General features: G+C 38.3%; 1 protein-coding gene across 2 annotated transcripts in view; it reads right to left on the bottom strand.

The window, feature by feature from the left end:
• Nucleotides 1-137: 137 nt before the first annotated feature.
• LOC133991283 (laminin subunit alpha-3-like) overlaps nucleotides 138-27533 on the bottom strand; it is a 56286-nt gene continuing 28890 nt past the window's right edge. Inside the window, exons 29-77 of one of the 2 annotated variants that reach the window (XM_062429814.1) lie at nucleotides 26612-26810; nucleotides 26309-26435; nucleotides 25868-26016; nucleotides 25249-25364; nucleotides 24737-24948; nucleotides 24408-24612; nucleotides 23462-23606; nucleotides 23209-23349; nucleotides 22690-22851; nucleotides 21926-22027; nucleotides 21742-21825; nucleotides 20937-21167; nucleotides 17736-17849; nucleotides 16960-17078; nucleotides 16786-16866; nucleotides 16554-16654; nucleotides 16384-16437; nucleotides 16151-16302; nucleotides 15434-15544; nucleotides 15229-15340; nucleotides 14842-15009; nucleotides 14444-14640; nucleotides 14088-14204; nucleotides 13607-13761; nucleotides 13247-13388; nucleotides 13013-13112; nucleotides 12808-12924; nucleotides 12533-12703; nucleotides 12224-12375; nucleotides 11896-12090; nucleotides 11649-11797; nucleotides 11277-11439; nucleotides 11022-11149; nucleotides 10522-10666; nucleotides 10313-10408; nucleotides 10067-10212; nucleotides 9862-9979; nucleotides 9598-9738; nucleotides 9370-9500; nucleotides 9057-9191; nucleotides 8780-8900; nucleotides 6268-6392; nucleotides 5926-6106; nucleotides 5605-5763; nucleotides 5339-5504; nucleotides 4032-4186; nucleotides 2374-2467; nucleotides 2131-2250; nucleotides 138-1403 (exon numbers count right to left, since the gene is read on the bottom strand). In XM_062429814.1, coding sequence (XP_062285798.1) covers nucleotides 1261-1403; nucleotides 2131-2250; nucleotides 2374-2467; nucleotides 4032-4186; nucleotides 5339-5504; nucleotides 5605-5763; nucleotides 5926-6106; nucleotides 6268-6392; nucleotides 8780-8900; nucleotides 9057-9191; nucleotides 9370-9500; nucleotides 9598-9738; nucleotides 9862-9979; nucleotides 10067-10212; nucleotides 10313-10408; nucleotides 10522-10666; nucleotides 11022-11149; nucleotides 11277-11439; nucleotides 11649-11797; nucleotides 11896-12090; nucleotides 12224-12375; nucleotides 12533-12703; nucleotides 12808-12924; nucleotides 13013-13112; nucleotides 13247-13388; nucleotides 13607-13761; nucleotides 14088-14204; nucleotides 14444-14640; nucleotides 14842-15009; nucleotides 15229-15340; nucleotides 15434-15544; nucleotides 16151-16302; nucleotides 16384-16437; nucleotides 16554-16654; nucleotides 16786-16866; nucleotides 16960-17078; nucleotides 17736-17849; nucleotides 20937-21167; nucleotides 21742-21825; nucleotides 21926-22027; nucleotides 22690-22851; nucleotides 23209-23349; nucleotides 23462-23606; nucleotides 24408-24612; nucleotides 24737-24948; nucleotides 25249-25364; nucleotides 25868-26016; nucleotides 26309-26435; nucleotides 26612-26810 — 6847 coding nt within the window. In that variant the 3' untranslated portion in view covers nucleotides 138-1260. Of the gene's footprint in view, nucleotides 1404-2130; nucleotides 2251-2373; nucleotides 2468-4031; nucleotides 4187-5338; nucleotides 5505-5604; nucleotides 5764-5925; nucleotides 6107-6267; nucleotides 6393-8338; nucleotides 8450-8779; nucleotides 8901-9056; nucleotides 9192-9369; nucleotides 9501-9597; nucleotides 9739-9861; nucleotides 9980-10066; nucleotides 10213-10312; nucleotides 10409-10521; nucleotides 10667-11021; nucleotides 11150-11276; nucleotides 11440-11648; nucleotides 11798-11895; nucleotides 12091-12223; nucleotides 12376-12532; nucleotides 12704-12807; nucleotides 12925-13012; nucleotides 13113-13246; nucleotides 13389-13606; nucleotides 13762-14087; nucleotides 14205-14443; nucleotides 14641-14841; nucleotides 15010-15228; nucleotides 15341-15433; nucleotides 15545-16150; nucleotides 16303-16383; nucleotides 16438-16553; nucleotides 16655-16785; nucleotides 16867-16959; nucleotides 17079-17735; nucleotides 17850-20936; nucleotides 21168-21741; nucleotides 21826-21925; nucleotides 22028-22689; nucleotides 22852-23208; nucleotides 23350-23461; nucleotides 23607-24407; nucleotides 24613-24736; nucleotides 24949-25248; nucleotides 25365-25867; nucleotides 26017-26308; nucleotides 26436-26611; nucleotides 26811-27533 lie in introns of those variants that run through there. The other variant, XM_062429815.1, reaches the window with a different exon arrangement.

Genomic DNA, 27533 nt, shown 5'->3' with positions numbered 1-27533 from the left:
AGACCTATTCAAATAAAAGTTGTAAATCATATTTATCTAATTTTAAAATCAAAAGTATACACATATTGCTGAGTATAATTCAACAATAAATTCCCAGATAGTCTCAAAAATGCATCTCTGCACATATGAAATCTATGAGTTGTCATCATGATCACAAGTGAAAAGATCTTTCACAAGACCCACTTGTGGCACCAACAAGTATTTATAAAGAACATTAATTAGAGAGATTATCAAATGGTTTACAAGTCAGTGGTCACAAGGAATGCATGTAAAAAAAAAAATATGTCCAATTACCATGCATATAGTTTCTACTATTACATGTTTTATACAAATGTACAAAGCAAGTAAGTAAACACTCTGAGGGGAATTTAAATACATTTAGTTTTTTTGTAATATTTCTTACACCTTTCTAGTAATATGGGCTAAATGGTCCCAAACACAACTGACCACAATTGTGAGACATATGATGGCATGTATGTAGTATTTCAACTCATAGACAAAACACCTCAAATTCAGTACATGCTGTTTTCTGGTGTAACTGACACTGACAGCCACACAGAACACCTCAATGCATGCAAAAGGAATGCAAAATTAATTCAGAACAGTAATACAATATGTGGGGGAAAAAACAACTGATTTCATGGTCTGTGTGAACTCTATTTAACCAGTCATAATGCAGAATTATACATGCTGGCTTGTGGACATGAAGATTAAATAGCTTGGCAGCCCCTGAAGATGTCATTGAATCAAGCACCGTAGGTGTAAACTGCAAATGGTTTAAATACAAACATTTTTAGTCCAACAAACAACAAATAAAAAGGCATTAACTGATAATGTTGATCTCCATTAAAACACCATCACAAAAGGCCTGTTTTCTTAAAGTGCTGGGTTACTTATACTGCAGACCTGACTAACCACAAGCATACTCAGTAGCATTTGACTGTTGACAGAGAATTAATGGATCCAACATATCAGACTGTCAATCAACCTTTAGAAAATGCATTCATGAATTGGTGCTGTGATGCATGATTTTATCACAAAATAAATACAGAAATGTTTAACAGAGCAGCAAATATGAACCTGTAAGCTGCTTCTTATACAACATTTCTATTTTACACACGCACGCACGCAGACACGCACACTCCTCATATTATATACATTCTTACACATAAACACATTCTCTGTCTTCAGAACAGATTGCACATGTTTGACGGTGGACCTGGTCCCAAGGTTTGTGATGATGTAGTGAGACGCATTTGTTTAGGCCGGACACTCTCTGAGGTTGACTGGACCAAACACACCAGACAACCTGTTGAAGGAGACTGAGTCGCCATTTATCTTCATGTCCTGGATGCATCCCACAAAGGACGACGTGACTGGTAGCATCTGTCGCATTGACCTCTCTGTAGCAAAAAGGTACATGTGGTAAACTGGTGAGTGATTTCTTTGTTCCAATTACTTTGATTTTATTTCAATTTGTACACATTGATTTGACTTTATCATCTATTTGCATGCTATCTGACATGAACACATGAATTCAAATCCTGTGGTACCAGTTTATATAATAATCTAATTGTCATATGTATTGTGTGGTTAGATTTTTAGTATTATTAACATAGTTTTGATTTAGCCCAGATGGCCTTTTAAAGGGGACACATCATGCATTTTGTAATTTTCTGTCATTTTTATACTGTTATGATGTCAGATGTCTAAGTTAAACATGGTCAAAGTTCCAAAACATGAGGTGAACATGTGTAAAAATGTTCCCCAAAAGTCAAAAGCTTAACCTTAACCTTAAAGAGACAGGAGCTTAAACAGTCTGTTGCAGTCAGTGGCTGAACTGAGGGGCTGCATATGGGCTGAGAGTTTTTTTCCAGGAGTTTTTTTAACTGTAAATCATGCAAAGATATACTAGTAGAGCCCAGTATATACATATAGACCTGGAAATGTGCATGATATTCCTCCTTTAAGCTTCTTGGCTTTTTTGACCTCACTGGCCACAGATCTGTTGTTAGTTACTGTTCTTCATAATATTATATGTGATATTTTCACATTTTATTTATGCACATACAATTTCAAATAAAAGTAAACCAAGTCCATTAACGCTCAAAATAACAGATTAACACTCACCAGGAATGCCACCCACATACAGGGGGTCTTTGGTCAACGTAGTAGTGGACATTGGTGGTCCAATCTTGTGATTACCCAATGTGTCCACATGCAGTTGTACAACGTTTTTTCTTTTGATCACTAAAAGACACATGGACAGGGATTTTATTTCAATAACTGTTTTTAACACTGTATACATTGGGTTAAATAACAATTTCAGCTTAAACAGAATTATACAGTGTTTTCATGAAATGTGCAATTTACCTGAAATTTTATGAAAAATCCCATCACATAACGTAGTTTTTGGCTTCAACGACACCATGAATTCTCCTTTTCCATTGTTCGCCTGTGCCACTACCTGCAAATCCAAATACAGAGCTTTAAACAACACATGCAGGGAATGCACTTCATGTAAACATACCTGTTAAAGGCCCTTTTTTGACTTATAGTGTAAGCAAAGGTACGGAGCCCGTAAAGGATCATGCAATATATTTTTAATGTTGAAGGAATCGAGCGCACGTTTTATTAACTCGTTCACACAAGTTAATAAAACGTGAGTACATTTAATTAACTCGTGCTAACGTTTTATTAAGTCGTGTGCACGTTTTATTAACTCGTGTGCACGTTTAATTAAATTGTGGCCACAATATAGCTATACGTGCGCACAAAATACTAATTCGTGGCCACGAAATAGGTATAACGTGCGCACGAAATACTAATTAATAATATTAATATCATTCCTGGACAGCTGGGTAAACAAATCGAGCGCACCTTCTCTAGAACCTGCAATACCCTACGTCCGGACCAAATTCTGTTCAGTTTCAGCTTGAAATGATCTTAAAAAACCCTTTTCCCTGATCATCTCCTTTGAAAGTAGCATCATGTGTGTCAGACTCTCAGCTGAGGGAATACATAGGTTATATGAACCGCAGCATTTAATGATGGAGTTACAGTAGCGCTCCCTGTATGTATCACGTTGCCAAGGGAACCTATAGCCTATCAGTGATCAGAATCTAGTTTGTATTGATTTGCAGGTTGTTGTTGTTGCTCTGACTGAACTACTGAATGTGTCTGTAGTGTTCTCTGGACATTTGTCCTTCAATAAAATCACAGAAGATTAAAAGTTCACTATATTATTGATCAGTCTGATGAAATGTGCTATTATTCCTTTAAACCATTATGTTAACACTTTGATGATGTTTTATGCTTGGTCCTGATTTGCTGAAGTCCGTTTTACACTGCTATATTACAGCTAATAGAACCGCGATTAGAAAATTGCGCAATCCTTTATTACCACAGATAATATCTGATAAATAAAAATCATTCCACTTTGATTTGCCAAAGACTAAAGAGATTTCATAGGACAGTGTCAGAGCTTGAGCATAATTTAAATCAGCTGCATCAAGTTTAAAGTTTCAGAGCTCTACAATGTGCAGCTGTCACCAGAAATACGGGGGGCATTGAGAGTAAACCGAGCACCCAGGAATGATATTAATATATTATTAGTATTTCGTGCGCACGTTATACCAATTTCGTGACCACGAAATAAGTAAGCTATAACGTGCGCACGAATTAGTATCTCGTGGCCACGAATTAGTATTTCGTGCACACGTCATTGCTATATTGTGGCCACAATTTTATTTTATTTTTTTTACCATGATCCTTCACAGGCTCCGTACAAAGGTGTTACTAACAACAGTAACAGTGACTTTTTCAAAGCAGCTAAATTCAGCCAGCATTAATTTTATTATTTACACTGCTTTCATTACCGTCTGATGGTAAAGGTTCAAGTTCAAGTTTATTTATTGTGGTGGTGTAAATTGTCCCACAACAGCACATGCCCACACAGTCCTGAGTCAGTCTAATCAGGAAACATAAATTAAGTATTTGGCCAGAAATAAACAACAATAAACTGGTCTCACCTCTCCTCTGAGCATGTAAATACTGAGATAGTGGCCCATCGCAGGTCCATGCTGGGTCCTGCTGAAATCACCAACATGCAACAGGAGTCCAGTTTCAGTCCTTGGACGAATATTGAACAGCAGCTCAAAGCTGGAGCCCATAACAAAAGAGTCATCTGAAATACAGAAAAGAAATATCATCATGGTTGCCATCATAGGTATTATTATAGATATAGTTTAGTATTCACACAATGAAGAGACAGCACTGAAGTGAACATATCAAGGAGTTTTTTTATGGGTCTGATAGTTTCCTGGGAGGAACTGATATGTAACTAATTTCCTGACATGATTCCTTGAAAGAACTGTGTAATTTGGTCCTAATTATAGAGTAAATTGAGACAGTGTTCCTTAATTAATTACTTTCAATTAATGTCTAGGGTAACCTAGAGAGTATCTTAATAAGCACACAGTGGGTCATTGAACATAGAAAATCTCACATTTGTTTTTATGTGTAGATGTGTATTACTAGCGTACTGTAAATGTAACAAATATGGAGGATAACAATTCAAAACTACATTCATGTGGACTTGGATTTAATGTATCTGAGATACTGTAGATTCAGTAGAAAACCTAAGCAGTGTCTTTTAGAAAATTCCTTTCAGAGGTGCTTATAAATCCGATTTGTGCTCTTTTCTATGTAAAGAGTATATTATATCTTCTTTTTTTACACACTGAAATATAATTAGTATTAAATTCCAATAGCCCTTTTGTAACAATCACAGCCATGCGTCTCATTTATCCCTTGTGTCTCTGGTGTTCCCCTGTGTGTGTGTGTGTGTGTGTGTGTGTGTGTGTGTGTGTGTGTGTGTGTGTGTGTGTGTGTGTGTGTGTGTGTGTGTGTGTGTGTGTGTGTGTGTGTGTGTGTGTGTGTGTGTGTGCTCTTATAGGCTACTTTTGGGGACAAATTTCAGACTTCGGACCAGTAAAAAGCTGACTTTTGGATCAGTGGTTATGGTTAGGATTAAGCAAAAGCAAGTAGTGGTAGTGACACCCTCACTCCCTGAGAGCTCAGTCAATAAACCTCTGAATCTGAGTTCCTGCATTTGGGTTCCCCCTGTTCCCCCTTGCCTAACACCCTTTTCAAACAGACACTTCTTAAAAATATATCATTATATCATGGAATCCATCAAATAAACCTAAGATAAATTATATGAAGATTTGGCAGTGACTTTCCAAGTAGTTTGCTTATTTACAGTCCTTTTTTTGCCAGTAGTAGTATAGGATTTGCTGCCAGTATAATCATAGTGCCATTAGAGTGGTGTACTCACTGATAATGACATGTGCTCCATTCCCTGAAAAATAAGCCCCTCGTTGTGTCTGTCCCTCAAAGCAGGGACCAGCCCCACGATTCGTGGTTGGATTTGACATTGGTGCTCCATTCATTTTAAAATTACGGATACAGCCAGACACACTTTGCTTTGGAAGGGCCTTCGACTGAAAGCAGAAAAACATCAAACAATATTTTAAAACTTCTGTGCTTGTGTGAAGTAGCCAGTGTGTGTGTGTGTGTGTGTGTGTGTGTGTTTGTTTTTACCTTTAATGTTTTATGAAGGGACTCTGGGGCGCTACCCAAGTACACAGGTAAGAGGAACTGCTGCATGGATAGGAACTCAGCATTTGTCATCTGACCATCCTGGGCTCTGATCCCATCTACAACCAATCTGAATTTCTTCTTCTCCAAACTGAATATAACCTACAGGAAACATTTTCACCAAACACTTAACAAATACTACAAATTTAGCTCCATTTGTAGATTTAGTGATTCTACAGTTCTACATTTAACAGTTTTAAAATTGTATCAAAGTTTGGCTTTGTCTCAAAATACAAGAGATTAGTATGACATAAGGTCACTGACCGAGTGCCACTTTCCATCATTGTACTTCTCCCGGTTGAAGATCTCCCTTTCTTGGCCTACAGACAATCTGATCCTGCCTTTGGATATGTATAAAGCAAGATGAGAGCGCCCTCCACTGGTAGCAGCAAAGAACAGCAGACCCTCAGGAGATCGAGTCCTGACATCAAGTGAGAAGTGAGGCCTGTAAAGGTAGGAGAGAGGCATGATCTTCAGTGTCTGTGTGTGTGTGTTGGCTCTCTGACACACATTGTTATTGAACAGACAGGCTCAGCACACAAATGCATGTGTGTATGTTTGTATTGTATTATGAAACAGTGCAGTAAGGTAAGACAGAATACTCACTTGGGCTGCAGCGGAAAGCTGTAGCTGAGGCTGCTAACAGCCCCCCCCAGACAATAACCATGTTTAACCTGGGCCGGTAGTGCATACAGTGATACACTGTCATTTTTTGCTGGCTTCTCACCATCCTGAAACAGCACAAATTGAAACAGTCAGAAGAAGGTACAACGTTGGTGCTTATATCATTGTTTGGACACTGCTCTTTAAGAAGTATTCCCATTGGCTCCACTCTGTAAAGAAAAGAGGGAAGAAGGATACAGAAATCCCTGGAAATAGTGACAACAGTCAAAGTTGTCACTAATACATAAATATTATACTATTTTTCAAAAACTATATATTTGCACACACACACACACACACACATATATATATATATATATATATAGACACACACACACACACACAAACACACACACACACATATATATATATATATATATATATATATATATATATACCATCCTCTAGTACCTATTTTTCAACGACAAAAGACAACAAAATTATCTTTTATTTCCATTACCCATATATGTATTGATGCTGATTGGTAGTTCAGTTTGAATCTTGTAACTACAACCAAATATTAATAAAGTAGTTTCTTTTTGGATATGTTGAGGTTTCTTATTGTGTTTAAACACCACAGCCCTTCTGTTTACTCAGGGTGTGTTTGATTTAAATATCTGATGACAATCTGAGTAATTTCAGTTTGGCATGCACTCAAGGATAATGCCTGCAGCCATCATAGACCTTTAGAGATCATAAAACTGTAAATAGGTTATTGTCATCATAAGATAATATAAAACTGATATAGAAAAGAATAGGTTGATTTTTCAGCTTACACCAAAAATAAATTTAAAAAAAATACACAGTACAATATAGTATATTTTTTCTTCCTTGTGAAAAAAATGAACTGACTAATATTAATATTATTAACTAATATAAATGTTCAGATGTATATTATAAGAGGAAAATTGAGGAGAATTTTTTTTTTTTTGGGGGGGGGGGGGGGTCATACTATATATTTTATATACACAGTTTCAAGCATTAGTCTCCCATGCGTTTTGGGGGTTTGTTACCCCTTATATTTTTCATATCAGTCTGTCTTGTAGCGTTAATTAGTTATTGCACCTTTATAAAGTCATGCAACGGACAAGACATAATTATCCAGGAAGTTCATTGTGGGTCAGGGGTTGTAGGAGAACAGAATGTGGTTGTGATAGTGTTTTTAATCAGATGTTGTGATTTGTAAAATATGATGAGCATGCAAGGGTCACTGTGACTTGAAGAAGATATAAGAAAGTGTAATCATGCTTTTGAGAGCACAGAACATTGTCAGCTCTAGTGTAGCTGGAAGGAAATTCTTATAAACTTCTCATCGGCACCTTTTTTTGATCATAATGTAGATCAGTGTTTCTCAGCCTTATTGCTAGGACACCATCCAGAATTTTGAGAGTTGTAAAAGTTAAGTTTATTTGTGTAACTTTATATTAGATGCAATATTTCAAAGGGCTTTAAGGTTCCACAATAATATGTTTTCATCTCTATGTGTGTTCATATGTGCTTTTTTAAAGTATTATTTTTAAAACTATGTCCACAAAAGTAGAACAAAAAACTACAAAATTCACATGACATGAATTATAATACCTGTAACGGGCTTATGGGCCAGCAAATGTTGAGAAACTTAAGATGCAGATCATTTTGTATTTATGTGCTGTTTACTGTCTACACAGTGAATGTTATTGTGCTCAAGGAAATGATTAGTAATATCATCTGACAAAGAAGTTGCTATATTGCTATCATACCATATATGGGCATGCTTGCATCTGAATGTGTCCATTAGGTCTGACAACAGTGAGTTAGAGGGAGCGTGCTTGTGAACGATTGTTAGAAAGTGAGTTACATGGAAGAAAGAGAAGAGACATGAGATGATTTCAAGCTTGTTATTCACAAGTTTGTCTTTAGTGATTGATTTTTTTAAAATAGAATAGACAGTGATGAGATACAATACATTTAATGATTGCTATAATTATAGATATGTTCATGCAACTTTTTTTATTGAAGTACACTGTGAAATAAATGAGTTTGTGCAAAAAGCAACAGAACATTGTGAGGCAATCTTTCAGTTTTTCATGTCAATATTAGATTCTTGTCAACATCAGCAGGTTGTAGGGCTCCTTCTTCTTTATCTCTGGAAATAAGGCAGCAAAACACAATGTAAACAGTGTCAAAGAAACAAATCATTCACATGTAGCAATGGATAGTTTTACCATACACATTTACAGTACAAAGGAGGGAATTCGAAGATGTGTATGACTTACTGGTAGCAAGAAGTCACCATTTTCAAAATGACATGCTAGTTTGACAAATACTCTATCCCATGAAATAAGATGGATTGCTCTAGATGTACAACAATAATGTCCCTTGATTTGAGTTCAAATCACTTGTTTACAAGTATTTAACATATTAAAATTTCTAGAGTAAATGTCTTTGCGGTAAATGTTTTATGACAAACCCTCACCTTCTTAGAGATGCGGTCCAGCATCAGTTGGACAGGGTTGTCAGTAGTACACACATCTAGCAGGACATCACCAGAAGCCTGGAATACGCTGAGGTCGTCAGCTCGGTACAGATTGTCTGGCCTGCAACACAATGAATATTCAGATAACATGAACACAGTGTATCAAAGTGAATAGATTTATATAGTGAGCAAACAAAGTGTGACTCCGATAAAAAAACTATCTCTTGAGTAATGATAAAGTTACAAGGCTATAAAATGCAGACTGAGGGTTAATTACCGTCTTGTGTAGAGGTTGGAAACACAGCCACTGAACTTGTCTGTACCCAGGAACACGGAGCCGCCTGTGTCAGGTACGGAGGTGCTGCCACTCTGCTGTTGACCCTTATCTTCATCATCAATATTTAAGTCAATCCTGATAAGGAGAATGGTTATAGTAATTAATGTACATCAGCTTTAGATTAAAGTGATTATGAGAATTTGCTAAAGTTATCTTATTTTTCTTTATTGTATGTGTCCAATGTATGATTTAATTTACTGGGCCACAGATCTCGTTGTCCAGGTACTTTTTCATATGGGCCAATGTTACATACCTTCCAGCTCTACTGGTCACAGTCAAATAATGCCACTGGCCATCGTGGTACTGTTTGCTAGATTTCCACATCTTGTTATTAAACGACAGAATCACGTAGCCGTTTTCCAATGCAAGATTCATCCCGTTAGCCTGGAATAAAGAAAAAAAAAGGTTTTAAACCTGATCGAGCTCTATCTGTCATCTCACACAAATCAAAAGGTAAATGTAAATAAATGTAGCTACTGACCAGCTGTTTGTTCTGTAGAATGAGACCCTGATTCTCTGTGCTCTTGAATCCAAGGGACACAGTGATGTCATTAGCCAAGCTGAAGCCTTCGAGTTTAGATGACAGGGAACTTCCCAAGCTGAACTCTGCTTTACGAGTAATCTAGACAAGAACATGGACATCAGACATCAGTCAATTAGTTGACCTGTGAACCTAATTTGGGCAGTAATATGAATATTGAACATGATATATGATTGGTTTGTAATGCTGAGGTTAATGACTTACCAGGGACTCCTTGGGACAACCTTTGCTGATGCCCACTTGCTCATCAACAGGTTTAAAGTTATTATTCAGCTTCATATTCTTCATGCAGCCTTTGAAAGGTTGTATGGTGATATTAAACCTGTGAAAGGGGAAGAAAATAGTTATTTTTGCTCATGTAGGAAAAGGTTTAATCAACAAAGATTCAGAGGAACTGATAACCACATACCTTTCCCTCAAGTCTTGTGGTGCACCACCGACATAGTATTCTTTAAAGCTGCCGTACTGAGTTTTGATTTCCAAATCCACACCGGCTATGCGGACTTTAAAACTTCCCTTCCTAATAATGACGACGATATCTGTCCAATCGCCTGTCTGAAAAAAGGATATTGGAGAAAGATGCCATTCAATTAACAATTCAGTGATGTAAACTAGTTGATTGAGTGATTGCAGAAAACAGAGAAAAGTGTCTTACTGGGAATAGTTTATTAATTGTTGTAGCTGGTTCTTTGCGCAGGTTAGAACGTAGAAAACCAAAACCCTTCTCCATCGTCAACATGAAGTATTCGTCCTAAGTTGAAGAGGATATAGAATGATCAAATTCTTTGAAAAGAGCATCTTTAATTCTATAAAGACTGCATCTAACATAAGATTTATTAAACAACCTCGAGAACAATAACTTACCTCATTCCCAATGTAGAAGAGCAGACCATTTTCTGAACGAGTGTAGACAGACATGCTGATGAGGATGACACTTGATGCTTTCTCTATAATCACTTTGCTATATCCAGTGCCTTCATAGTAGTCAGAGTCCAATGGAGGTACATACCTGGATGCAGGGTAGAATCAGACAATTACTCTCTTTTTTTAAATCAAAATATTAAAATTCTGAAGTCCCAACATTTTCTCACTGAACACATTTTTCTATTATAAGCACACACAAAAAAGATTTATAGTCTGTTTGTCTTTGTTGTCTCAAACAGTGATGTAATCAGAAACTGGAGTGACACTGAACATTTCAAACACAAAATGGCAAAACAAAGAGCTGATGAGCGGCCTATTTTTTCGGCTGTATGTTGAAATAATGCCACAAGTTACAGGGAAGGTATACCAATATGTTTATAGCTAAAATGAATATGATCTATTGTTAAGTTAGTTTTAAGACTTATCATGCTAGGACCAACCTCTTGCATGGAGTCTCCTTATTGACGTTCTCTGCCTTTTGGAAATTATAGAGGCTGACGACTTTGTCGTTAAAGGAGGAGAACTCAATGCAGCCTTTGTACTTGGGGTAGTTAAGAGAACTTGGTGGCTGAGGGGAAGCAAAACAGAGGAAAGGTATTAACAAAGCCCATGCTAGTTAATAGTATCTTAGTATTGCAAACCCTGTTTCCAGTAATTAGACATATTGATAGCTGGTAGTGTGTTTGGGAGCTCACAGTGAAGTTGTCAGGGTAGCCTCCGACGTAGAAAACAATGTCACTGGGGCTGAGGTCCAGAAGGTTTTTGGTCTCTTTTCCTTGGTTCTTGCTCTCAATTGGATCCTCAGGTTTGTTTGACGCGATATCTTTGGTGAGGATCATCTCTGCATCTTGATAAATTCTAAATCATGAGTAGTAAATAAAAAAAGGTTTTCATCACATTGACACCTTTCACAAGTTTCCTGTATCGCTTTCACTTTTAAATTCCAGCTACTGTGTAGTAACTCACAGTAGATACATGCCAAATGCCATAAATGTGCATTTATGCATACAACATTAACTGCAGTAAAAAAAAATACATAAAATGACGGACAAAACAAAACAGTTTACCTGCGAAGATCCACTTTATCAAACTTGGCTGGCTCACTTTCAGACACGGTGATTGAAGCTGTTTTCATCTCGTATTCGACTCCATTGAGCTTATAGACACCGTACAGCACATTGTTCCTCAGAGCCATACCTATGTAGTTCTTCGAGGACTACAAAAGACAATTTGTTAATGCCTTGCACAATCACAAACAAAAAATTTTATACTAAATGATTAATATGGGCATTCATTTTAGCCAACCCAACTTACATCTCTATTGCCAAGGTACAACACAAACATGTCTCCTTTTTCTCCGTTCTGTCTGCGTCTGCGTTTTCCATCTCCTCTGCCTACAGGTCTCTGCAGAGACAGAGACATGGATGTGTAGGCCTTCAGATCCTCCAGATTATTTGGTGGACGCAATTCCACATGGCCTACTCCTGTGAACTTCATTGGGATCACAATCTGGAGAGAAGAAATGAAAAAGGACATATATATTACAAAGGGGGGAAGGCCTGATTGATTTGGAATTGGATGTGTATACAGAATGGATGGCAAATGGCTGAATATGGACGTATTTAAAGAGTGGGGGACTTACCCTGTTAGCTGCATCCCGGGCATGTTCAATCAGCTCTTTGATCTTCTTGATATTGTCAGTTATGTTGGTCACAGGTGAGAACTGTGAGGTCAGGTTTTCCACCTCTGAGATCTTATCATTCAGAGATGGAATGGTGTTCAACAAGTTCTTCACTAAATATAGAAGATTAAAAAAAAAGCAATGTGTAAAAAAAGGCAGCCTCTTTGAATCCTAAATATACATAATGTAAAAAGTTATTCTGTGACATAAATTACAAAAAACAAGAGAAACATAGTGCCAAGTGTCTACTTGTTTTTTTCAATATCTCACCTGTCTGATCTACACCATCCAATAAATTGTTTAGGTTGGGATCCACAGGGGCGACACTGATCTTGTCAATTTCCTTCCTGATGTCATTCAGTTTGTCCATCGTGCTACTGGCCGAGACATTAGCTGAAGCTGACTTTCTCTTGGCCTCATCGATCATATTACCAATGTCATCTGATGTATATGAAATGAATAATTAGGGGAAATGGAGAGGAAATGTGCTCCAACAAATTTCCAAACACACAAACATAATCTCACAATGCCTTGACTTGTTGTACCTCTTTTAACATCATTCAATTGCCTCTGTGCATCAAGAAGGTCTTTCTCAAGCGCTTTCTTCTTCTCTTCAGCATTCTCCAGGCGCTTCTTCACAGTAGGGAGGTCTTCGGTGGCATCTGTTAAGAATAAAAAAACAAGAATTAGTAACTGAGCTTTTGCATTATTTTTAAACAATAAAAACAAACTAAGAAGAGAGCTGAATACCTTTAAGGTCTTTCTCTGCCTCTTGTGCAAGCTGCAGCAGTTCCTTGCCTGTCTCTTTCAGGTCTTCTGCTCTTTGTGTAAGTTTCTGGTTTTTTACATTCTAAAGGAAGAAAAAAATATAATTGTCAGTGTTATTTAAGAATTATTTCCAATACATACATACATGACAATCCTTTTTTATATCATGCAGAGAAAAGTTACTTAATGCATAGAGTATTAAAAACTGGGACTTACATTCAAGGCGTTGTCTGCTGCATCTTTAGCCTCATTAGCGGCTGCCTCAGCAGCATTGATTGCATCTGTGATGTTCTTGTAGGCATCAATGGCATCTTTGGCGTTACGCACTTCAGTACGTCCACTTGCCGTCTGCACAGCACTGCCACACAGCAAGAAAGGAAAATAAACCCAAGATACATGGAGAATGGATAGACAAAACATAAACATTTTGATATCACACAGAAAGCTATGTAAGTGATGAGGAAAGAGAACTCACATTCAGAAAACAATAAACAATATTTATCTGAATTTCACCCAGTCCACTGATTCAACCTCAAGTTAAAAATAGATATCTTATTGTATGTACAGTAGACCTACTCCTCGAGTTCCTTGGCCAGCTTGTTGAGGTTCTTGGCATGCTCCTCTGCTGCCTCCACAATGTCCTCTTTGGCTGCTGCCTTGGCAATCTCATTCACCTTTTTGGTCAAGTCAGTCTTGGCACCATCCAGCTGTGCAGCCAGCTGTTCATACTCCTGCAGAGGGAAAGGACAAGTGAATGGGTGCAAGTTATTTATAACACCAGGAAATACCATTTACTTCACCTCAGAGCATAACAAGCAAAACATTGATCATTAATTGAATGGATGCATGCATGTTAGGATCTGATAGTGTGGGATCAGATACTTTATTGTTACATACTGTATCCACAGTATGTCAAAATGTTTGGACTGGTACTGAGAGGCAATATATTACAAGCCATGTAACTTTATAATTATATGGATTTGTAGTAGTAAAAGAATATATAGTACATATATAATTGTAAAGGTAAAAGGATGTTTGTCAAGCTTATCAAGCATACCATTTTACTGTCAGTTAGCTTTTTCACCAAATCCTCTGTTTTCTGCAGCTCATTCTTTGTCATGGCCATTTGGTCTTCAACGGTCTTCCGTTCTTTCTTTAAGTCATTGATACGTTTCTGTAGGGAACAAATGCATCAGTTTAATTAAAAGTACACCTACAGTAAAAACTGTTATGGCAATACTAACCTTACATAATACCTTACAATTAAGGTGTGCTGTACATATTATTGAACTATTTTAAAACAGGAAGAAGTAATAAATATGATCTTCACTATAATTTGTATGCAAAGGTGCTAACTATTAACCAACAAGTGTTTTTTGTAACTAATACACTGTTTTAGTTAGATGTCACTACCTGCAGGTCTCCTAGTGCCTGAGAATTGAGTCCATTCTGGGCATTGGCTTTTTTCACCATGTCAGCCGCCTCCTTCAAAGCTTTGTCCAGGTCCTTTAGCTTGGTGTCATAATCCTTCAGCAGGCCCCGAATCTTGTCTGCTGCTGCCTCATTCTGGTCACACTGCTTACTTACATTAGCCTTGATGTAGTCTAGCACTGGAGAACAGAATAGAATACATTAAAGTAGGATCATCATGCATATCTTGAAAATAAAATGCTTCACACTTTAAAAAAAAAAAGCAGTGACCTCAAAGATTATAAAATCTACCGAAACTTTGGAAAGGTTTGCTCTTTACAGAGGTCTTAGAGGAATTCTCTTAAGTTTTTATTGGCTAAATTGTAGACTAAATGTCATACATTTCTTGGCCTCATCTCTTTCTTTCTCAGCAGCAGTCTTCTGTGGGGTGAAGTTCCTGTTCTTCATCTCATTCACCATGCGCTCAGCGTTCTCTAGCATTTTAGCCAGGTTTTCATTGGGCAGTATATCACCGCTGGTGCCTGCCTCCTTCAGTTGGTCAAGCAGAGCTGCAAACATACAGAAACACGCAAACAGTCAAGCAAATATTTAGGCTTTGATCATTACTATTAAATTTAACTGAAGGCTGTGACACTACCTGTACTGCAAAATTAGATTAATTTAAGTTTATAAGTGCAGAAAACAGAAGAGAGCAGGAGGCCAAAAGAAAAATGACAGAGTGAAAGTAGTTGTGTTGCGACTGAATGTACTGCAAGTTTTCATTTTACCTTGGATTTTCTTAAGCATGTTTTGAATATCTGAGTCCATATCCTTAGCCCTCTTGTGGGTCTTTTCAATATCTTCCACTGCTCTGTCAGCATCAGCGGCCCTCTCATCTGCCTAAATAAAAAAACAACATACATTCTCATGGTTATTATTACATGTTGATATTTCAATAAACTACTGTACTGGACATTGTCCCCAGCAACCTACCTTATCTTTAAGGGAGCTGATGTCATCTGAAAGAGTGTCCATGTCATCTTCCAGCTGGTTGACTCTGGACTTTTGGTTGTTGACAGAGGAGCTGAATTTGTTCACTAGAATCTGCAAGCGAGAGAAAGCACAGAAAAGTAAGCTGCATGATGTCAGACTCAGATGCTGCAAGTGGTATACTGAAGCTTAAGATTCATAGGGGCTGTTTTTAAAACAGCGAGAAGTATTTACTTGTATCTCATGAACGCACTCAAAGGGTACACATTCAACTGATTTGGATGTAACGCTGACATTACGAGGGAATGAGAAACAACAAGTTGGTACGACAAACACAGGCTTCCACCAGTGTAGTCTCCAACTTGTGTTGACACACTGGCTTTGGGACAAAATTCACTAGGGTTGCTTATCTGCAGGAATCTGGAATGTTAGCGCAAGCGCATCCATCCTGCACCGAACTGTTTGTGTGTATGTGTGACTGCGTATACACATGCAGTTGTTCTGTATGTGCAAGAAATGGGCAAAGAGGAAATTACAAAAAACTATGGATCTCATTGTACATGTTGTGGCTAGGAATTTGGTATCAGGACATGTCAAGTCCGTCTTGGCTATTGTGTCTACACATAATCTGGAACTCTGCAGGTGCTCTTCACTGGTTGTCTGTAGCCTTCAGAACTAGCTGGCAGGGTTATGGTACATTAACACCTTAGTGTCTGTTACCTTAGTGTCTGCCACTGCCTTCTCCAACTTCTTCAGCCTGTCCTGAGAGGAGGCGCTGGCAGAGGCATTGTCCAGCTGAGCCTTGATCTTTCCCATCTCATCTTCCAGCTTCTCCAGATCATTTAGTAAAGTCTGAGCGCAATTATCACACTCTGGAAAAGAAAGCATTGTTTGGTTGACAAAGGAGCCTACCCCATATATTGTAAACTGAATGTTATTTTGTGTCTATTAACCTGAGCATTGCTCATCTGTGTTTGTGTCTCCTGGCTCCAGTGTGTTCTTACAAACTGCAGAAACAATAAAGACAATAGTTTAATATTTTTTAGACTTATAGAGTTTTTTAAACAGTATGACTGAATTGATTGTATTAATGTAGTTGTAAAACATAATTGCATAATCTAACCTCCAGTCCTGGGATCACAATTGTTGCCATTGCCATTGCAATTACAGGACCGACAACTTCCTCCTGGTGTTAGTGGCTCACCATAGAAACCAGAAGCACACCTATGTGAAAGAGAAATAAATAAGATGGAATAAGTGATAAAATAGGAATAACTCTGCAGACTTTTTAGAGTGTCTGTTTGGGCAGTATTTGAACATCATCTCCTAGCATGTTGAAATAATCTAACACTTACCTCTCACATCTGTCTCCAGTGTATCCTGTTCTGCATATGCACTGGAAGTCTCCATTGACCTGTCTGCAACCTACTGCAAAACTGCAAATCCATTGAAAGATTAAGATTTAGTTCCTGAAATACAAAATTAATTATAGTACATCTATTTGTATGTGTGTTGTTTTTCTCACACACCTGTTTGTGGGTGCACTCAATGGGCACGGGCACACTCTGCATGTCCTCTGAGACGCGTCTCCATAGAAACCTTCTTTGCAGTGTTCACACTGGTCCCCAGCTGTGTTATGCTGACAGTTCTGAAAATGACACATAATGTATTATTAAAACACTTGTGACTTAACCACTGTAGATGTACAGAATAGTAAAGAGAAGAAAACACAAAACTCAGGGTACTTATGTAGACTGCAGCTTGCATTTTTCACACATGCTGTATGAACTCAACCAGATATGTGTTTTCTTACACTGAAGCAAACCAATCAATCACCAATGTCACTGCAGATAGCACATTCAGCTGCTTTTGTCCATTTGGCTTTGAGCTGCTAGGGTGTGGATCAACATGTATATTGCACACACAGGCCCAGTCTTGAGTATCTTGCATAATAGTAAAAATAACACCACATAGATGGTTGAGATTTAAAAATGCATACAGGCTCATCCTCCCATCAAGGAGAATAATGAGAGAGAGAGGGGCCCCCATTATGGGAAATCAGGAAGCTATATCAAACAGTGCTTCTGATGTGGTGATAAAACACACAGCTATGGCCAAACAAGCAGTGTTGGTTGGAAACAGTATGCCCACAGATATACCCTGGAGCTCAGAGGTCTAGACTCTGACTTATCTGTGGCTGCTAACACACAGAGTCAGCTGGGCGGATGTAATCATTCTGCATTTTAAGGTGCTTGCAGGTGCATATTTGTGGTCATTAGTGTTGTATGTTGAGAGTGTTTCTTACCAGGCACTTCCCTGTCTTGTCTTCACACTCCTCAGCCAGACCACTGCAGTCACAGGGCACACAGCGGCCCAGGTAAGGCCCACTGCCATCTCTGTAGTATCCAGAAGCACATTTCTGCAAAACAAATGCACAAATATAAAGACATGTATACCATCATTAAAATAAGTGTAGCTATACCTCATATACCTAGACAACACTGTATACTCTTTGAATATACAAAGAGTATACAGGAGTCAAAGTATATCTGATATTATGTTATAATAATTACAATGCTTGGGGTGGGAAATTTAGAAGTATTCTATCATGCTATACTGTATGTAATTGTATGCAGTGAAATTAATAAATATCATGATATAGTACATTTTCTGGAAATTGAATGAAGTAAATAAAATAAAAAACACCTGAGAATTACTATTTTTGGCGATTCCAATGAATGGGAATACCAGGAAAATTAAAGTACTCAGGTTGATGCAAAAAAATCTGTAAATTCAATATTACCAAAGAGCAGTCATGTTCATTTATGAGCAGCATTACATTACAAAAATCTAGCCAAATACAACTAGAATAATAAATATCATAAATGCTAAAACTGACATCTGTAACAGCTGATCTATCTCTATCCTTTTATGGTATATATTGTCATATTATTATCCAAATTGGAATGGTATCATCATCACCAATGTTGTACCATAATATCAATTATAACCACACACTATCTAAACTCAACCAATAAGCTACAAACACAGCATTAGTTTTATTTTTGCCTAAATAGCAATGTTTCTGGAGTTTTAGCCTGCTATTTACAGAAGATAATCAGTTTGTTGTCATGAAGTGTGAGAAAAAGTACTTGTTGAACACACAGCCATGAACTTGACCTGAAATTGAGTGTCATTAAGACAGTAACACTGAAGAGCCAAAGCATGACCATTGCTTTAGAGAGATAGGAGTTTTCAAGTGAACAACAATCCACACATGAGATTTTGACAAGTACAACCTGCAGCTGAAGTACAATAATATCTTTTAAATAATAAGATTCGACGCATCCTCACAGGATTTTACCTTAATCTGAGAACTGCCACCATTATCATTGACAGAAGGATAGAGAATAGTCTGTCCTTTGTCGTGTACTGATGGGTAGCGTATTCCTTGGGTTCCTTGGTCGTTAACTGATGGATATTCTATCCTCTGATTTGCCCGGTCATGCAGTGAAGGGTATTGTATCCTCTGAGTCCATCTTTCATTATGCCTGGTGTAGCGGGGTCGATGCCCTCTATGGAAGGGTCTAGGACCAGCGCAGCATAGTCCAATCAAAGTCCCCCATAACAGGGTCTGTAAAAGAATCCCTCTCTTCCGATGTCTATCCATACAAGTATGTGACATTCCTATCGTTTAGTCTGTGTGAAATAATGCTCTGCTCTCCTCTGCCTCAGCCTCTTAAACACACACGCTCACTCACACAAACGCATACGCAGAGGACACGCCCCGTTTCCTACCTGAGTCAGAACTGCAGATCAGCATGAGTGTACACAAGCACACACATGCCCCCCCTATACACACACACACACAAACACACACACACACACACAGAGAATTGCTTAAGTAAAAACCAGACAGTCAAATGTGGCAGCATTTGTGAATAGAGAAAAGGAAAATCACGACATCTTGACTTGATAAAGCCTCTACGTCAAATAGCCAGTTCAACAATGTCAAGTGTAAAGTATATAGCATATAGTATATATATATATATATATATAAATAAATGTATTATGTGTGTGTGTGTGTGTGTGTGTGTGTGTGTGTGTGTGTGTGTGTGTGTGTGTGTGTGTGTGTGTGTGTGTGTGTGTGTGTGTGTGTGTTTTACAACATTGTTTATGCAAGTATATATGACTGGGAGGGAAAGTCAGACATCTTTAGACAACTCAGACCTAGAACTCACACCTGAATCACACCACTCAGACACGCAATAAACACAACTAGGTGTGTCGGCTGTCCTTACAGACTGTAGGTGCACTCAGGTTTATGAGTAACAATGTGTTGCCAACTGCCACACCCCATGTGTCAAGGTGAGGCGCCTGGTCATACCACCCCTGGGCACATATAATCACCTTCCTTTACACACTCCAGATGACATGATGGCTCACTTACACAGAACCAAATCTATGGCAACAGCACTCCCGGAAACAAGAAAAATATTTGATTAAGTGTTCTAAATATTATTTCTCCCTGACAAAATGATCTCTATTACATGAAAACTCTTTTAAAAACTCTTTCTTTTAATAACTGTTTGCTCCATTCCCTCTTTAATTAGCTTTTGTGGGCAAAATGACTGGAATCGTGTGTATACAGATCAAATTTGAGAGGCACAAACACACTAAGTCAAGTCAATACCATTCTCAGGATAAAATGAAGTAAAGCGTCTCCTTAGCAACAACATTGTGAATGTTTGCTGTACGTTTCTGTGAGCTGTAGCCATGCCAGTGATTATAGCTGTATAATCACTTATATTATGTCTGCGTGATTGTGCATCATATCCCACCCTCGGGCTACACAATTTGGCTGCACCGCTCTCCGGACGGTATTTTCCAGTACATTCCACCAAAGGCTCCTCAGCTGATGAATTTTTCCTCTAGGAAAAGGGTGTGGTACTTGGTTCAGGCATGTCAAGACACCCAAAAAGTATGAGGAGGTCCCGCTCCTCAAAGATGACAAGAGCCCATTTCAATCAGCACTTGCCCCACCCTGCTTGTTTCTTCTCTGCTTTTCAGACCTGACCAAATTATCATTATCTCCTTACCCTGTCACTATCTTTTACTAGTTCTTTTTCCATGCAGATTTCCTATATGGTTTTCAGGTTAAGGATTTGTCAGCATGGAAGAAGTATGGACATTTTCTTTTTGTTTGTTTCCTTGGGGTTTTTTTGTGTGGAAGTTGTGAAAGTCAGTAGAGTAAGATCCAAGTTTTTGTCATCACCCAAAAAGGGATTCACCAAAAAAGTAGTTGTGCTTGTGTGTTCACATATGAACATATAAAGTTCAATATAAATATAAATAAATCAGATTGAAAATGGCATACAGCTTGAAACTTAAGAAACATATAATCCTCTTACATTTATCAACAAATCTTTACATCATGTTATTGACATATAAAAAATAAAGATTCTGCTGCTATTAAGTGATATTTAATGGCCTTTTAATACCTCACCTCACAAGAGTCTCCGGAATACTGAGGTGGGCAGGAACAATTTTCCACATTGTTACCAGGACCTCCAGTCCCGTTTTTAGTGGCTTCCTCAAAGCCCACCTCTCCTAGACTGAGCCGCTGGCTTTGTGTATAGTACAAGGCTCGGATCCTCAGATCCACCAGACCGGCTAAGACCATCAGCAATTCCTCTCTGGACACAGGCCTGTTGGTGCCAGCGTGGCGCCAGTTTCCCTGCAGACAAAAGACAAGTTACTGGGGTAATAATACTGAGAAAAATGTAAGGGGAAACTCAGATTGAAATACATTTTTTTGGTTTAATATGGTATATCATATATATATATATATATATACACGCACGCACACACACACACACACACACATATACATATATACACACATATATACACACATATACAATAGTATAGTTTTTGTGCATGTGTGTATATATATATACAACATATTACAACTACACTTTAATACAAGATATTTCAACACTTACAGACTGGCAAGATTTTCTTTAATTTCAGTATGAACATTTATGCTTGACACGGGTGAATCGTGATTTCTTTAGTTTATCTGTTTGAACCCTTAACTTTTCAGACATTCACTGAGTTTTCTTGTAGCAACACCTTCCTGTTTAAAATTAAACTTCACACACACATGTCTTTTTTGATCCAGATTTTAATTCCTCACTACTGATAAGGCCTTAAAAATAGGAAAGGATGTAGTTCTGTATTGTGTGACTAAATGAACATCACTGCCTACAAACTCTTGAGACAAAAAAGAGAACTATTGTGTTGTTTACCTCTATGAGAAGGACTCTACCCTGATACAGTCTGTCTGGAGATTGGACATGTGGAGCCATGTGGATCAGGGTCATTTCCTGGCCCTAGGGGCAAATACAGAGATGATTAAATGAAGTGAGTGATATATGAAAGAAAAATTAGAAGTCTGAGAGAGAAGAAACTGGGGGCACTGTGATTACGCACAGTCAGCAGGATATCAGGTCTTCTGTCCATTAGACCCATTCCCTCTCTGGGAATGCCAAAGGATTTGGACTGGTAGGTAAGGTAACCACCATAAGATGAAACCTAGGAAAAGAAAGAAACAACTGTCAACTTATCTGAATTTTCATATTGCTTAAAGGAAAATTTGGTTTTCATGCATTCACGGGTCTTTTTTGACATTTCAGACATATAACACATAACATCAGTTATCAGTTATTACACCATTTTGGTCACCATTTTACTGAGATCAATGTTGTTGTGTCCATTAGAGCAAAATTTATAAGGAGCCAGTTTATCAATTAATAGATCCCAAATCAAACAAAATAATATGAACCAAATAATTTAAATAGGAGAACAAAATTAACTATACAGTGCCTACATTGTTCATTACATTCATCCACTACATTGAAAACCTGTGTGTACACAACTACAAGTCAAATAGGTCAAAATAGAGCTAGGATATTGAGCTTTAATTAATTAGAATAAAATGCAAATGCAGTGATATTGCTACATCATCAAATCTCAACAACTGAGTGAATTCAGTGAGTAACATAGGGAACACAGACGAACTCCCTCAAAATTACTTAATTTTCTTTTAATCTTGTTTTTTTTGGGCTCAATTTATGAATTAAATAACAACTACTATATTACTATTGAAGTATCTGGTTCCGTATTTAAACATTAGTAAATATTTACTAACAGCAGCCTTTTAGCTGCCATTATGTTACATCCCTACATCAACTCACCCGATCTCCTAGGTAGGATGATGGCGCCACCCAGTGTAGATCTTGAACTGTGGGAGGAAGCTCCTGGATATCTGCCACCACTGTGTTACTGGCTGTGTTCAACACAGATGGCACCTCCTCCTGGTCGGGGCTTTCCAAATGCCAGCCACGCATCTCAACAAACTAACAGCAGGGATTATATACGTGTTAAAGGGAAACAAGTAATTCTTTATTTTTTAGACAGTCATTTACGTTCAAAACAGACAAACACCTCCACAAGCTTAAGATCACAGCAGCAAGACTCATGATGAGCGTTCGATGATTAACGATAAATAACTGACTGACACCACAAAATGTGCTCAGACACCAGTAAAACTACTTTGGTATGTATACTATGATCTGCTATGCTATTGTAGGTCATTTTCCTGAACATATGCATTCATGTTCAGCTTGTATGCGTACCACATACTTTCTATTAGCCAGAAAGCTTTGCATGCATTTCCAAAGGCAATCATGGACATGCAGTGAAAACAAACACACCTTCCCCCTGCGCTTGCTGGAGCTCTGACACTGGTCAGTGGCTCCGAAGCAGAAGCAACTGGTACAGCCATGAGGAGTAGAGGGATCAAAATAGAAGGAACCTTCCCGACAGATATCACACCTCACACCAGCAACATTTCTCTACAAACATGGCAGCAATGATGGAGAGAAAGTCAGAACAAGGCGAGAGGAATACACAAAAATGAACAAAAGAGTTTGTTTTAGATCAGCAATTTGCTGCCATTTAGCTCACCTTGCAGAGACACCTCCCAGTGTCTGAGTGACACACGTTAGGTGCGACACCACCATGGTTACAGTCACAAGGTAAACAATCAGGGAAGCGATAATAACCTGCAGCACAACGATCACACTGCCGTCCACCAATCCTAGGCTTGCAACTACATCAAAATACACAGACATGTTATCCTTAGTAAATTCCTAGATGTGATTTACAATACAATTTTATCAGGTTTATACATTTGTAATATCAGGACTGTATTTGAACATATCTTTGTGTACAGGCAAAGGCAGTAATCATAATCTATGACAGTGACTGAGTGGTGAAGCTGAAAGTGAAAACATGCATAACAGAAAAGACAGACTGTCACCATGACTGGTCTGTGAATTAATCCTCTATTAATCACTTTAAGTGTTTTAGTATTATATTTCACTTTCACTGTGAGAATAGAAGCTGCTCTCTCTGGACTCTTTCATCCCTCAAAAATTAAGGAATGAAAGAGACGTTTTATCTGTAAGGGACAAACCATTACTCAGCACAGTGCTACAGATTTTAAATTAATTATACAATCATATAATTAAGAATTGTTGGTAAAAATAGATTATTAAGAAAGGATATGTGTATGCAAGTTTTTTCATCTTATCAGTCAGCAATTAAACATAAATAGACTAAGTTTCAGTTCATAGTGATATAAATAAAGATTTTTTTAGATTGATCTTTCCAGGGGTGACTTAAAACATTTATCTTATTGATCTTCTTTTTTTTTTTTTTTTTTTTTACAGCTCTCTCTTTTGTCACTACATTCAATATTTAAGAGTATTTTATGTTTTGATTAAGTTACTTTTTCTCTTTTTTATGAAGCTTTAACTTACATAACGTTTCTGTAGTAGAAATCAAACAACTACGAGCTGTAAAGCACAGTTTAATTACACAGCCTTGTCAAGAGTATGTTTCCACTCACCTGCACTGTCCGCTGACACGATCGCAGTCACGCCCCGTATTTTCTTTGATGCCAGTTGGAGAACATTCACAGGCCTCACAGCCCACCAAAGGGTGGTAGCTGAAAGTCTCTCTCTGACAAACATCACATGTTGGTTTGACTGTCTGAGGAGGGCAGATGCAGCTTCCTGTCGTTTCATCACACAATCGGTGGCCGCACTCACACGCTGCAGAGGGAGAGGGGATTTCAATAGGCATACTTCATACTACATTAAAATACCCCACAAATTTTAACTCCTCAGTCATAGGCTCTATCATGCATATGTGTTCATGAAGCAAATGTTCACTCACGTCTGCAGTAGGGGAAGCCATAGTATCCTGTGGCACACTTTGTGCATTGCCGACCAATGACGTGCTGCCTGCAGGGACACTGTCCCCCAACTGGATTGCAGGTAGTCCTTGTGGAGCCAGATTTGTCACAGTTGCAAGGCAGAGCTCCATCATTATAAGCTGCTACAAGTGAGCGGGCAGATTCCCTGCAGAACTGAAATGATGTTCTGGGGCTGAGGGGACAGAAAAACGAAAGCAGCTTTGTCAAACACAGCTATGATTTTATAGTCAATCATCACTGCTAGAGGGCACTATTCACACAAACATCTGCTTCACCAAAGCTTATTGCTGTAAAAATACTATACTGGAGCTGCTGACAAAATAGATTATTGCCCTGAAAAAAGACTCAATATATCACTGATAAGAAGAAAGAAGGGCTTATCAAACAAAACAAATAAACATATCAAATCCTTAAAGTACCATTTCAAATGGATTTGAGGCCAGCTTATTTTACCGACATGGTGGATACCTACTCAATATAGAACCCTTCTCCTCTGCATTGCTGTATGAAATCTGCAGACTTATCCAGCGGCTTCTCTTTCAGGAGATCTGGTGTGTAACTGTTATCAGGAACCAACATGATATAATCCTGTCCAAAGATGCAAATCATAACATGATGAAAATCACACAAAATATCAGCAAAATCTTCCACTTTGGTTCGTTTTGTTCTTTAAAACGTACTGTATGTATCTGTTAGATACAGAAAAAAAAACTTGGATGGTAGTGTTTTATTCACATTTTTGTTTCATCTTGTCAGAAGAAGTCAAATTGAAAGTGAACAGCAGAAAAGCAAAAGCCCAACCTGCTACAGCCTTACAGAGGTTGGAAGCTTAGCTTTTATAAAACTGTGTGTGGCTGCCAGGTAGAACACAGTCCCTTCATTGTTGTTAGGGACATGGTATAACACTGAGGAGAGAGGACCTCAGTATGCCAAGCACTCAACCTGAACAAATACAGTATGAAATAAAGACTCCTCAAACCTCCAGACTTTACGCAAAGGTATGTCTCACTAACATGTTTGTATTTTTTTCAAATGTATCTCTTAATTTAGTGGGTAAATGTGATCTAGACATAATCACATAATCCACTGACCAAAATAAGGGTCTTCCTAGGTGGCACAGTCACAGAGATGCTTGGCAGCTGCCAGGGCTGCTTGTCAAAGTCGAGAGCCACGCGCCCATCAGCGATGACTACCTCTCTGCATCCTGAGACTGAAGGGCAGAATGATGCATTTATAGAACCTGCAAAAGAAGAGCAGAGTGAAAGATTAGAAGAATATTGAAAAGAGACGTCAACAAACTCCACAATAATCTGTCTCTCCATTAAAGCCATATGGGCAAGTGTGTTCAAGGGCTGTGATTATCTTGTCAAGAGTCCTGGGGCTAATCTTAAAGAAGAACTCCCACCGCTCACTGAGAGGCTTTCCCAGTCAATGCCAGAATAAACGCGCTTATATCCAATAGGAGCAAATAAACTCTTTAATTCCATGTGATCAGACAGGAGGGAACCTACCACTTCTTCAGACACACTCACCCTTCCAGTCACGTCCTGCATCCACCCGGACCTCCACAGGGAAGGAGATATGTTCAGGCTGGTGATAATGTACCACTACCATATACCTGCCAGGCAGGGGCACCTCAGGGGTGAAACTGATCTCCGTCTGAAAAAGAATAAAGAGGCGACTTTAGTGTTATAAAGTCATGGTGAAATGGAAAATTAATGTCAGGGCAGAGGTTATTTGTTGAATGTCTAGAGCCCCCAGCAGCACAGCCAGCTCCAGAAAAATTCAAATTATTCAACAAGGTTGTAAGGAAAACACGGTTTTCACTCTGATACCTGAGGGAATTTAAGAAGTACCCCATCGCTATGAGGTTCACGGACAGGGAACACCCCTGACTGTCGTCTCCGTCTCCCATCTTCATAATATACTTGCTGGGGAGCAACAGCCGATACAGAAGATAGCTGCCCATCACGGGCTGCATACAAAATCCAGGCTGAAGGTGGTTTGTTGAACTGCCTCAGAACACAGTGCCGACTGGAAAAATTAAACAGCAACAAGATGTTGTTACTTAAAGACTGTTAACACTGATCTCCAACAATCCTCTTTTGAATTTTGATAAATTCCCAATCTCAATATTCAGAAATTCAAATCAAACACTTACATATATAGTTATGTCCATATACTGTATATTTGGACACTGACACGAGTTTTGTTATTTTACCTGTTTACCAGTACATATTCAACTTACTTCACATCCAATTTGGAGGAAGGGTTTAGGAATTACACCTCTTTGATATGTACCACCTTCTTTTTAAAGGGACCATAAATAATTTCATGGACAGGTGTGGACAATTCCTTTGTTATTTCATCATGAATTAAACAGGCAAAATGTCTTGAGTTGATTCCAGGTGTGGTCTTTGCATTTGAAGTTGTTCCTGTGAACCTACAACATGCAATTAAAATAACTCTCAATGCAAGTGAAACAGGCCATCCTTAGGCTGCAAAAAAAAAAAATCCACCAGAGATAGGAGTGGCAAAATCAACAGTTTGGTACATTCTAAGCTAAAAAAAACCTCACACTCAGTAACACAAAAAGGCCTGGATGTCCACAGAAAACTGCAGGGGTGGATGATCCCAGGATCCTTTTGATGGTTAAGAAAAACCCCTTCACAACATCCAGTCAAGTGAAGAATACTTTCTAGGAGGTAAACATATCATTATCCAAGCCTACTATAAGGAGAAGACTTCACAAGAGCA

The sequence above is a fragment of the Scomber scombrus genome, chromosome 11 (genome assembly GCF_963691925.1).
Source record: "Scomber scombrus chromosome 11, fScoSco1.1, whole genome shotgun sequence".
Classification (NCBI taxonomy): domain Eukaryota; kingdom Metazoa; phylum Chordata; class Actinopteri; order Scombriformes; family Scombridae; genus Scomber; species Scomber scombrus.
This window is presented reverse-complemented; position numbering and strand designations above follow the sequence as displayed.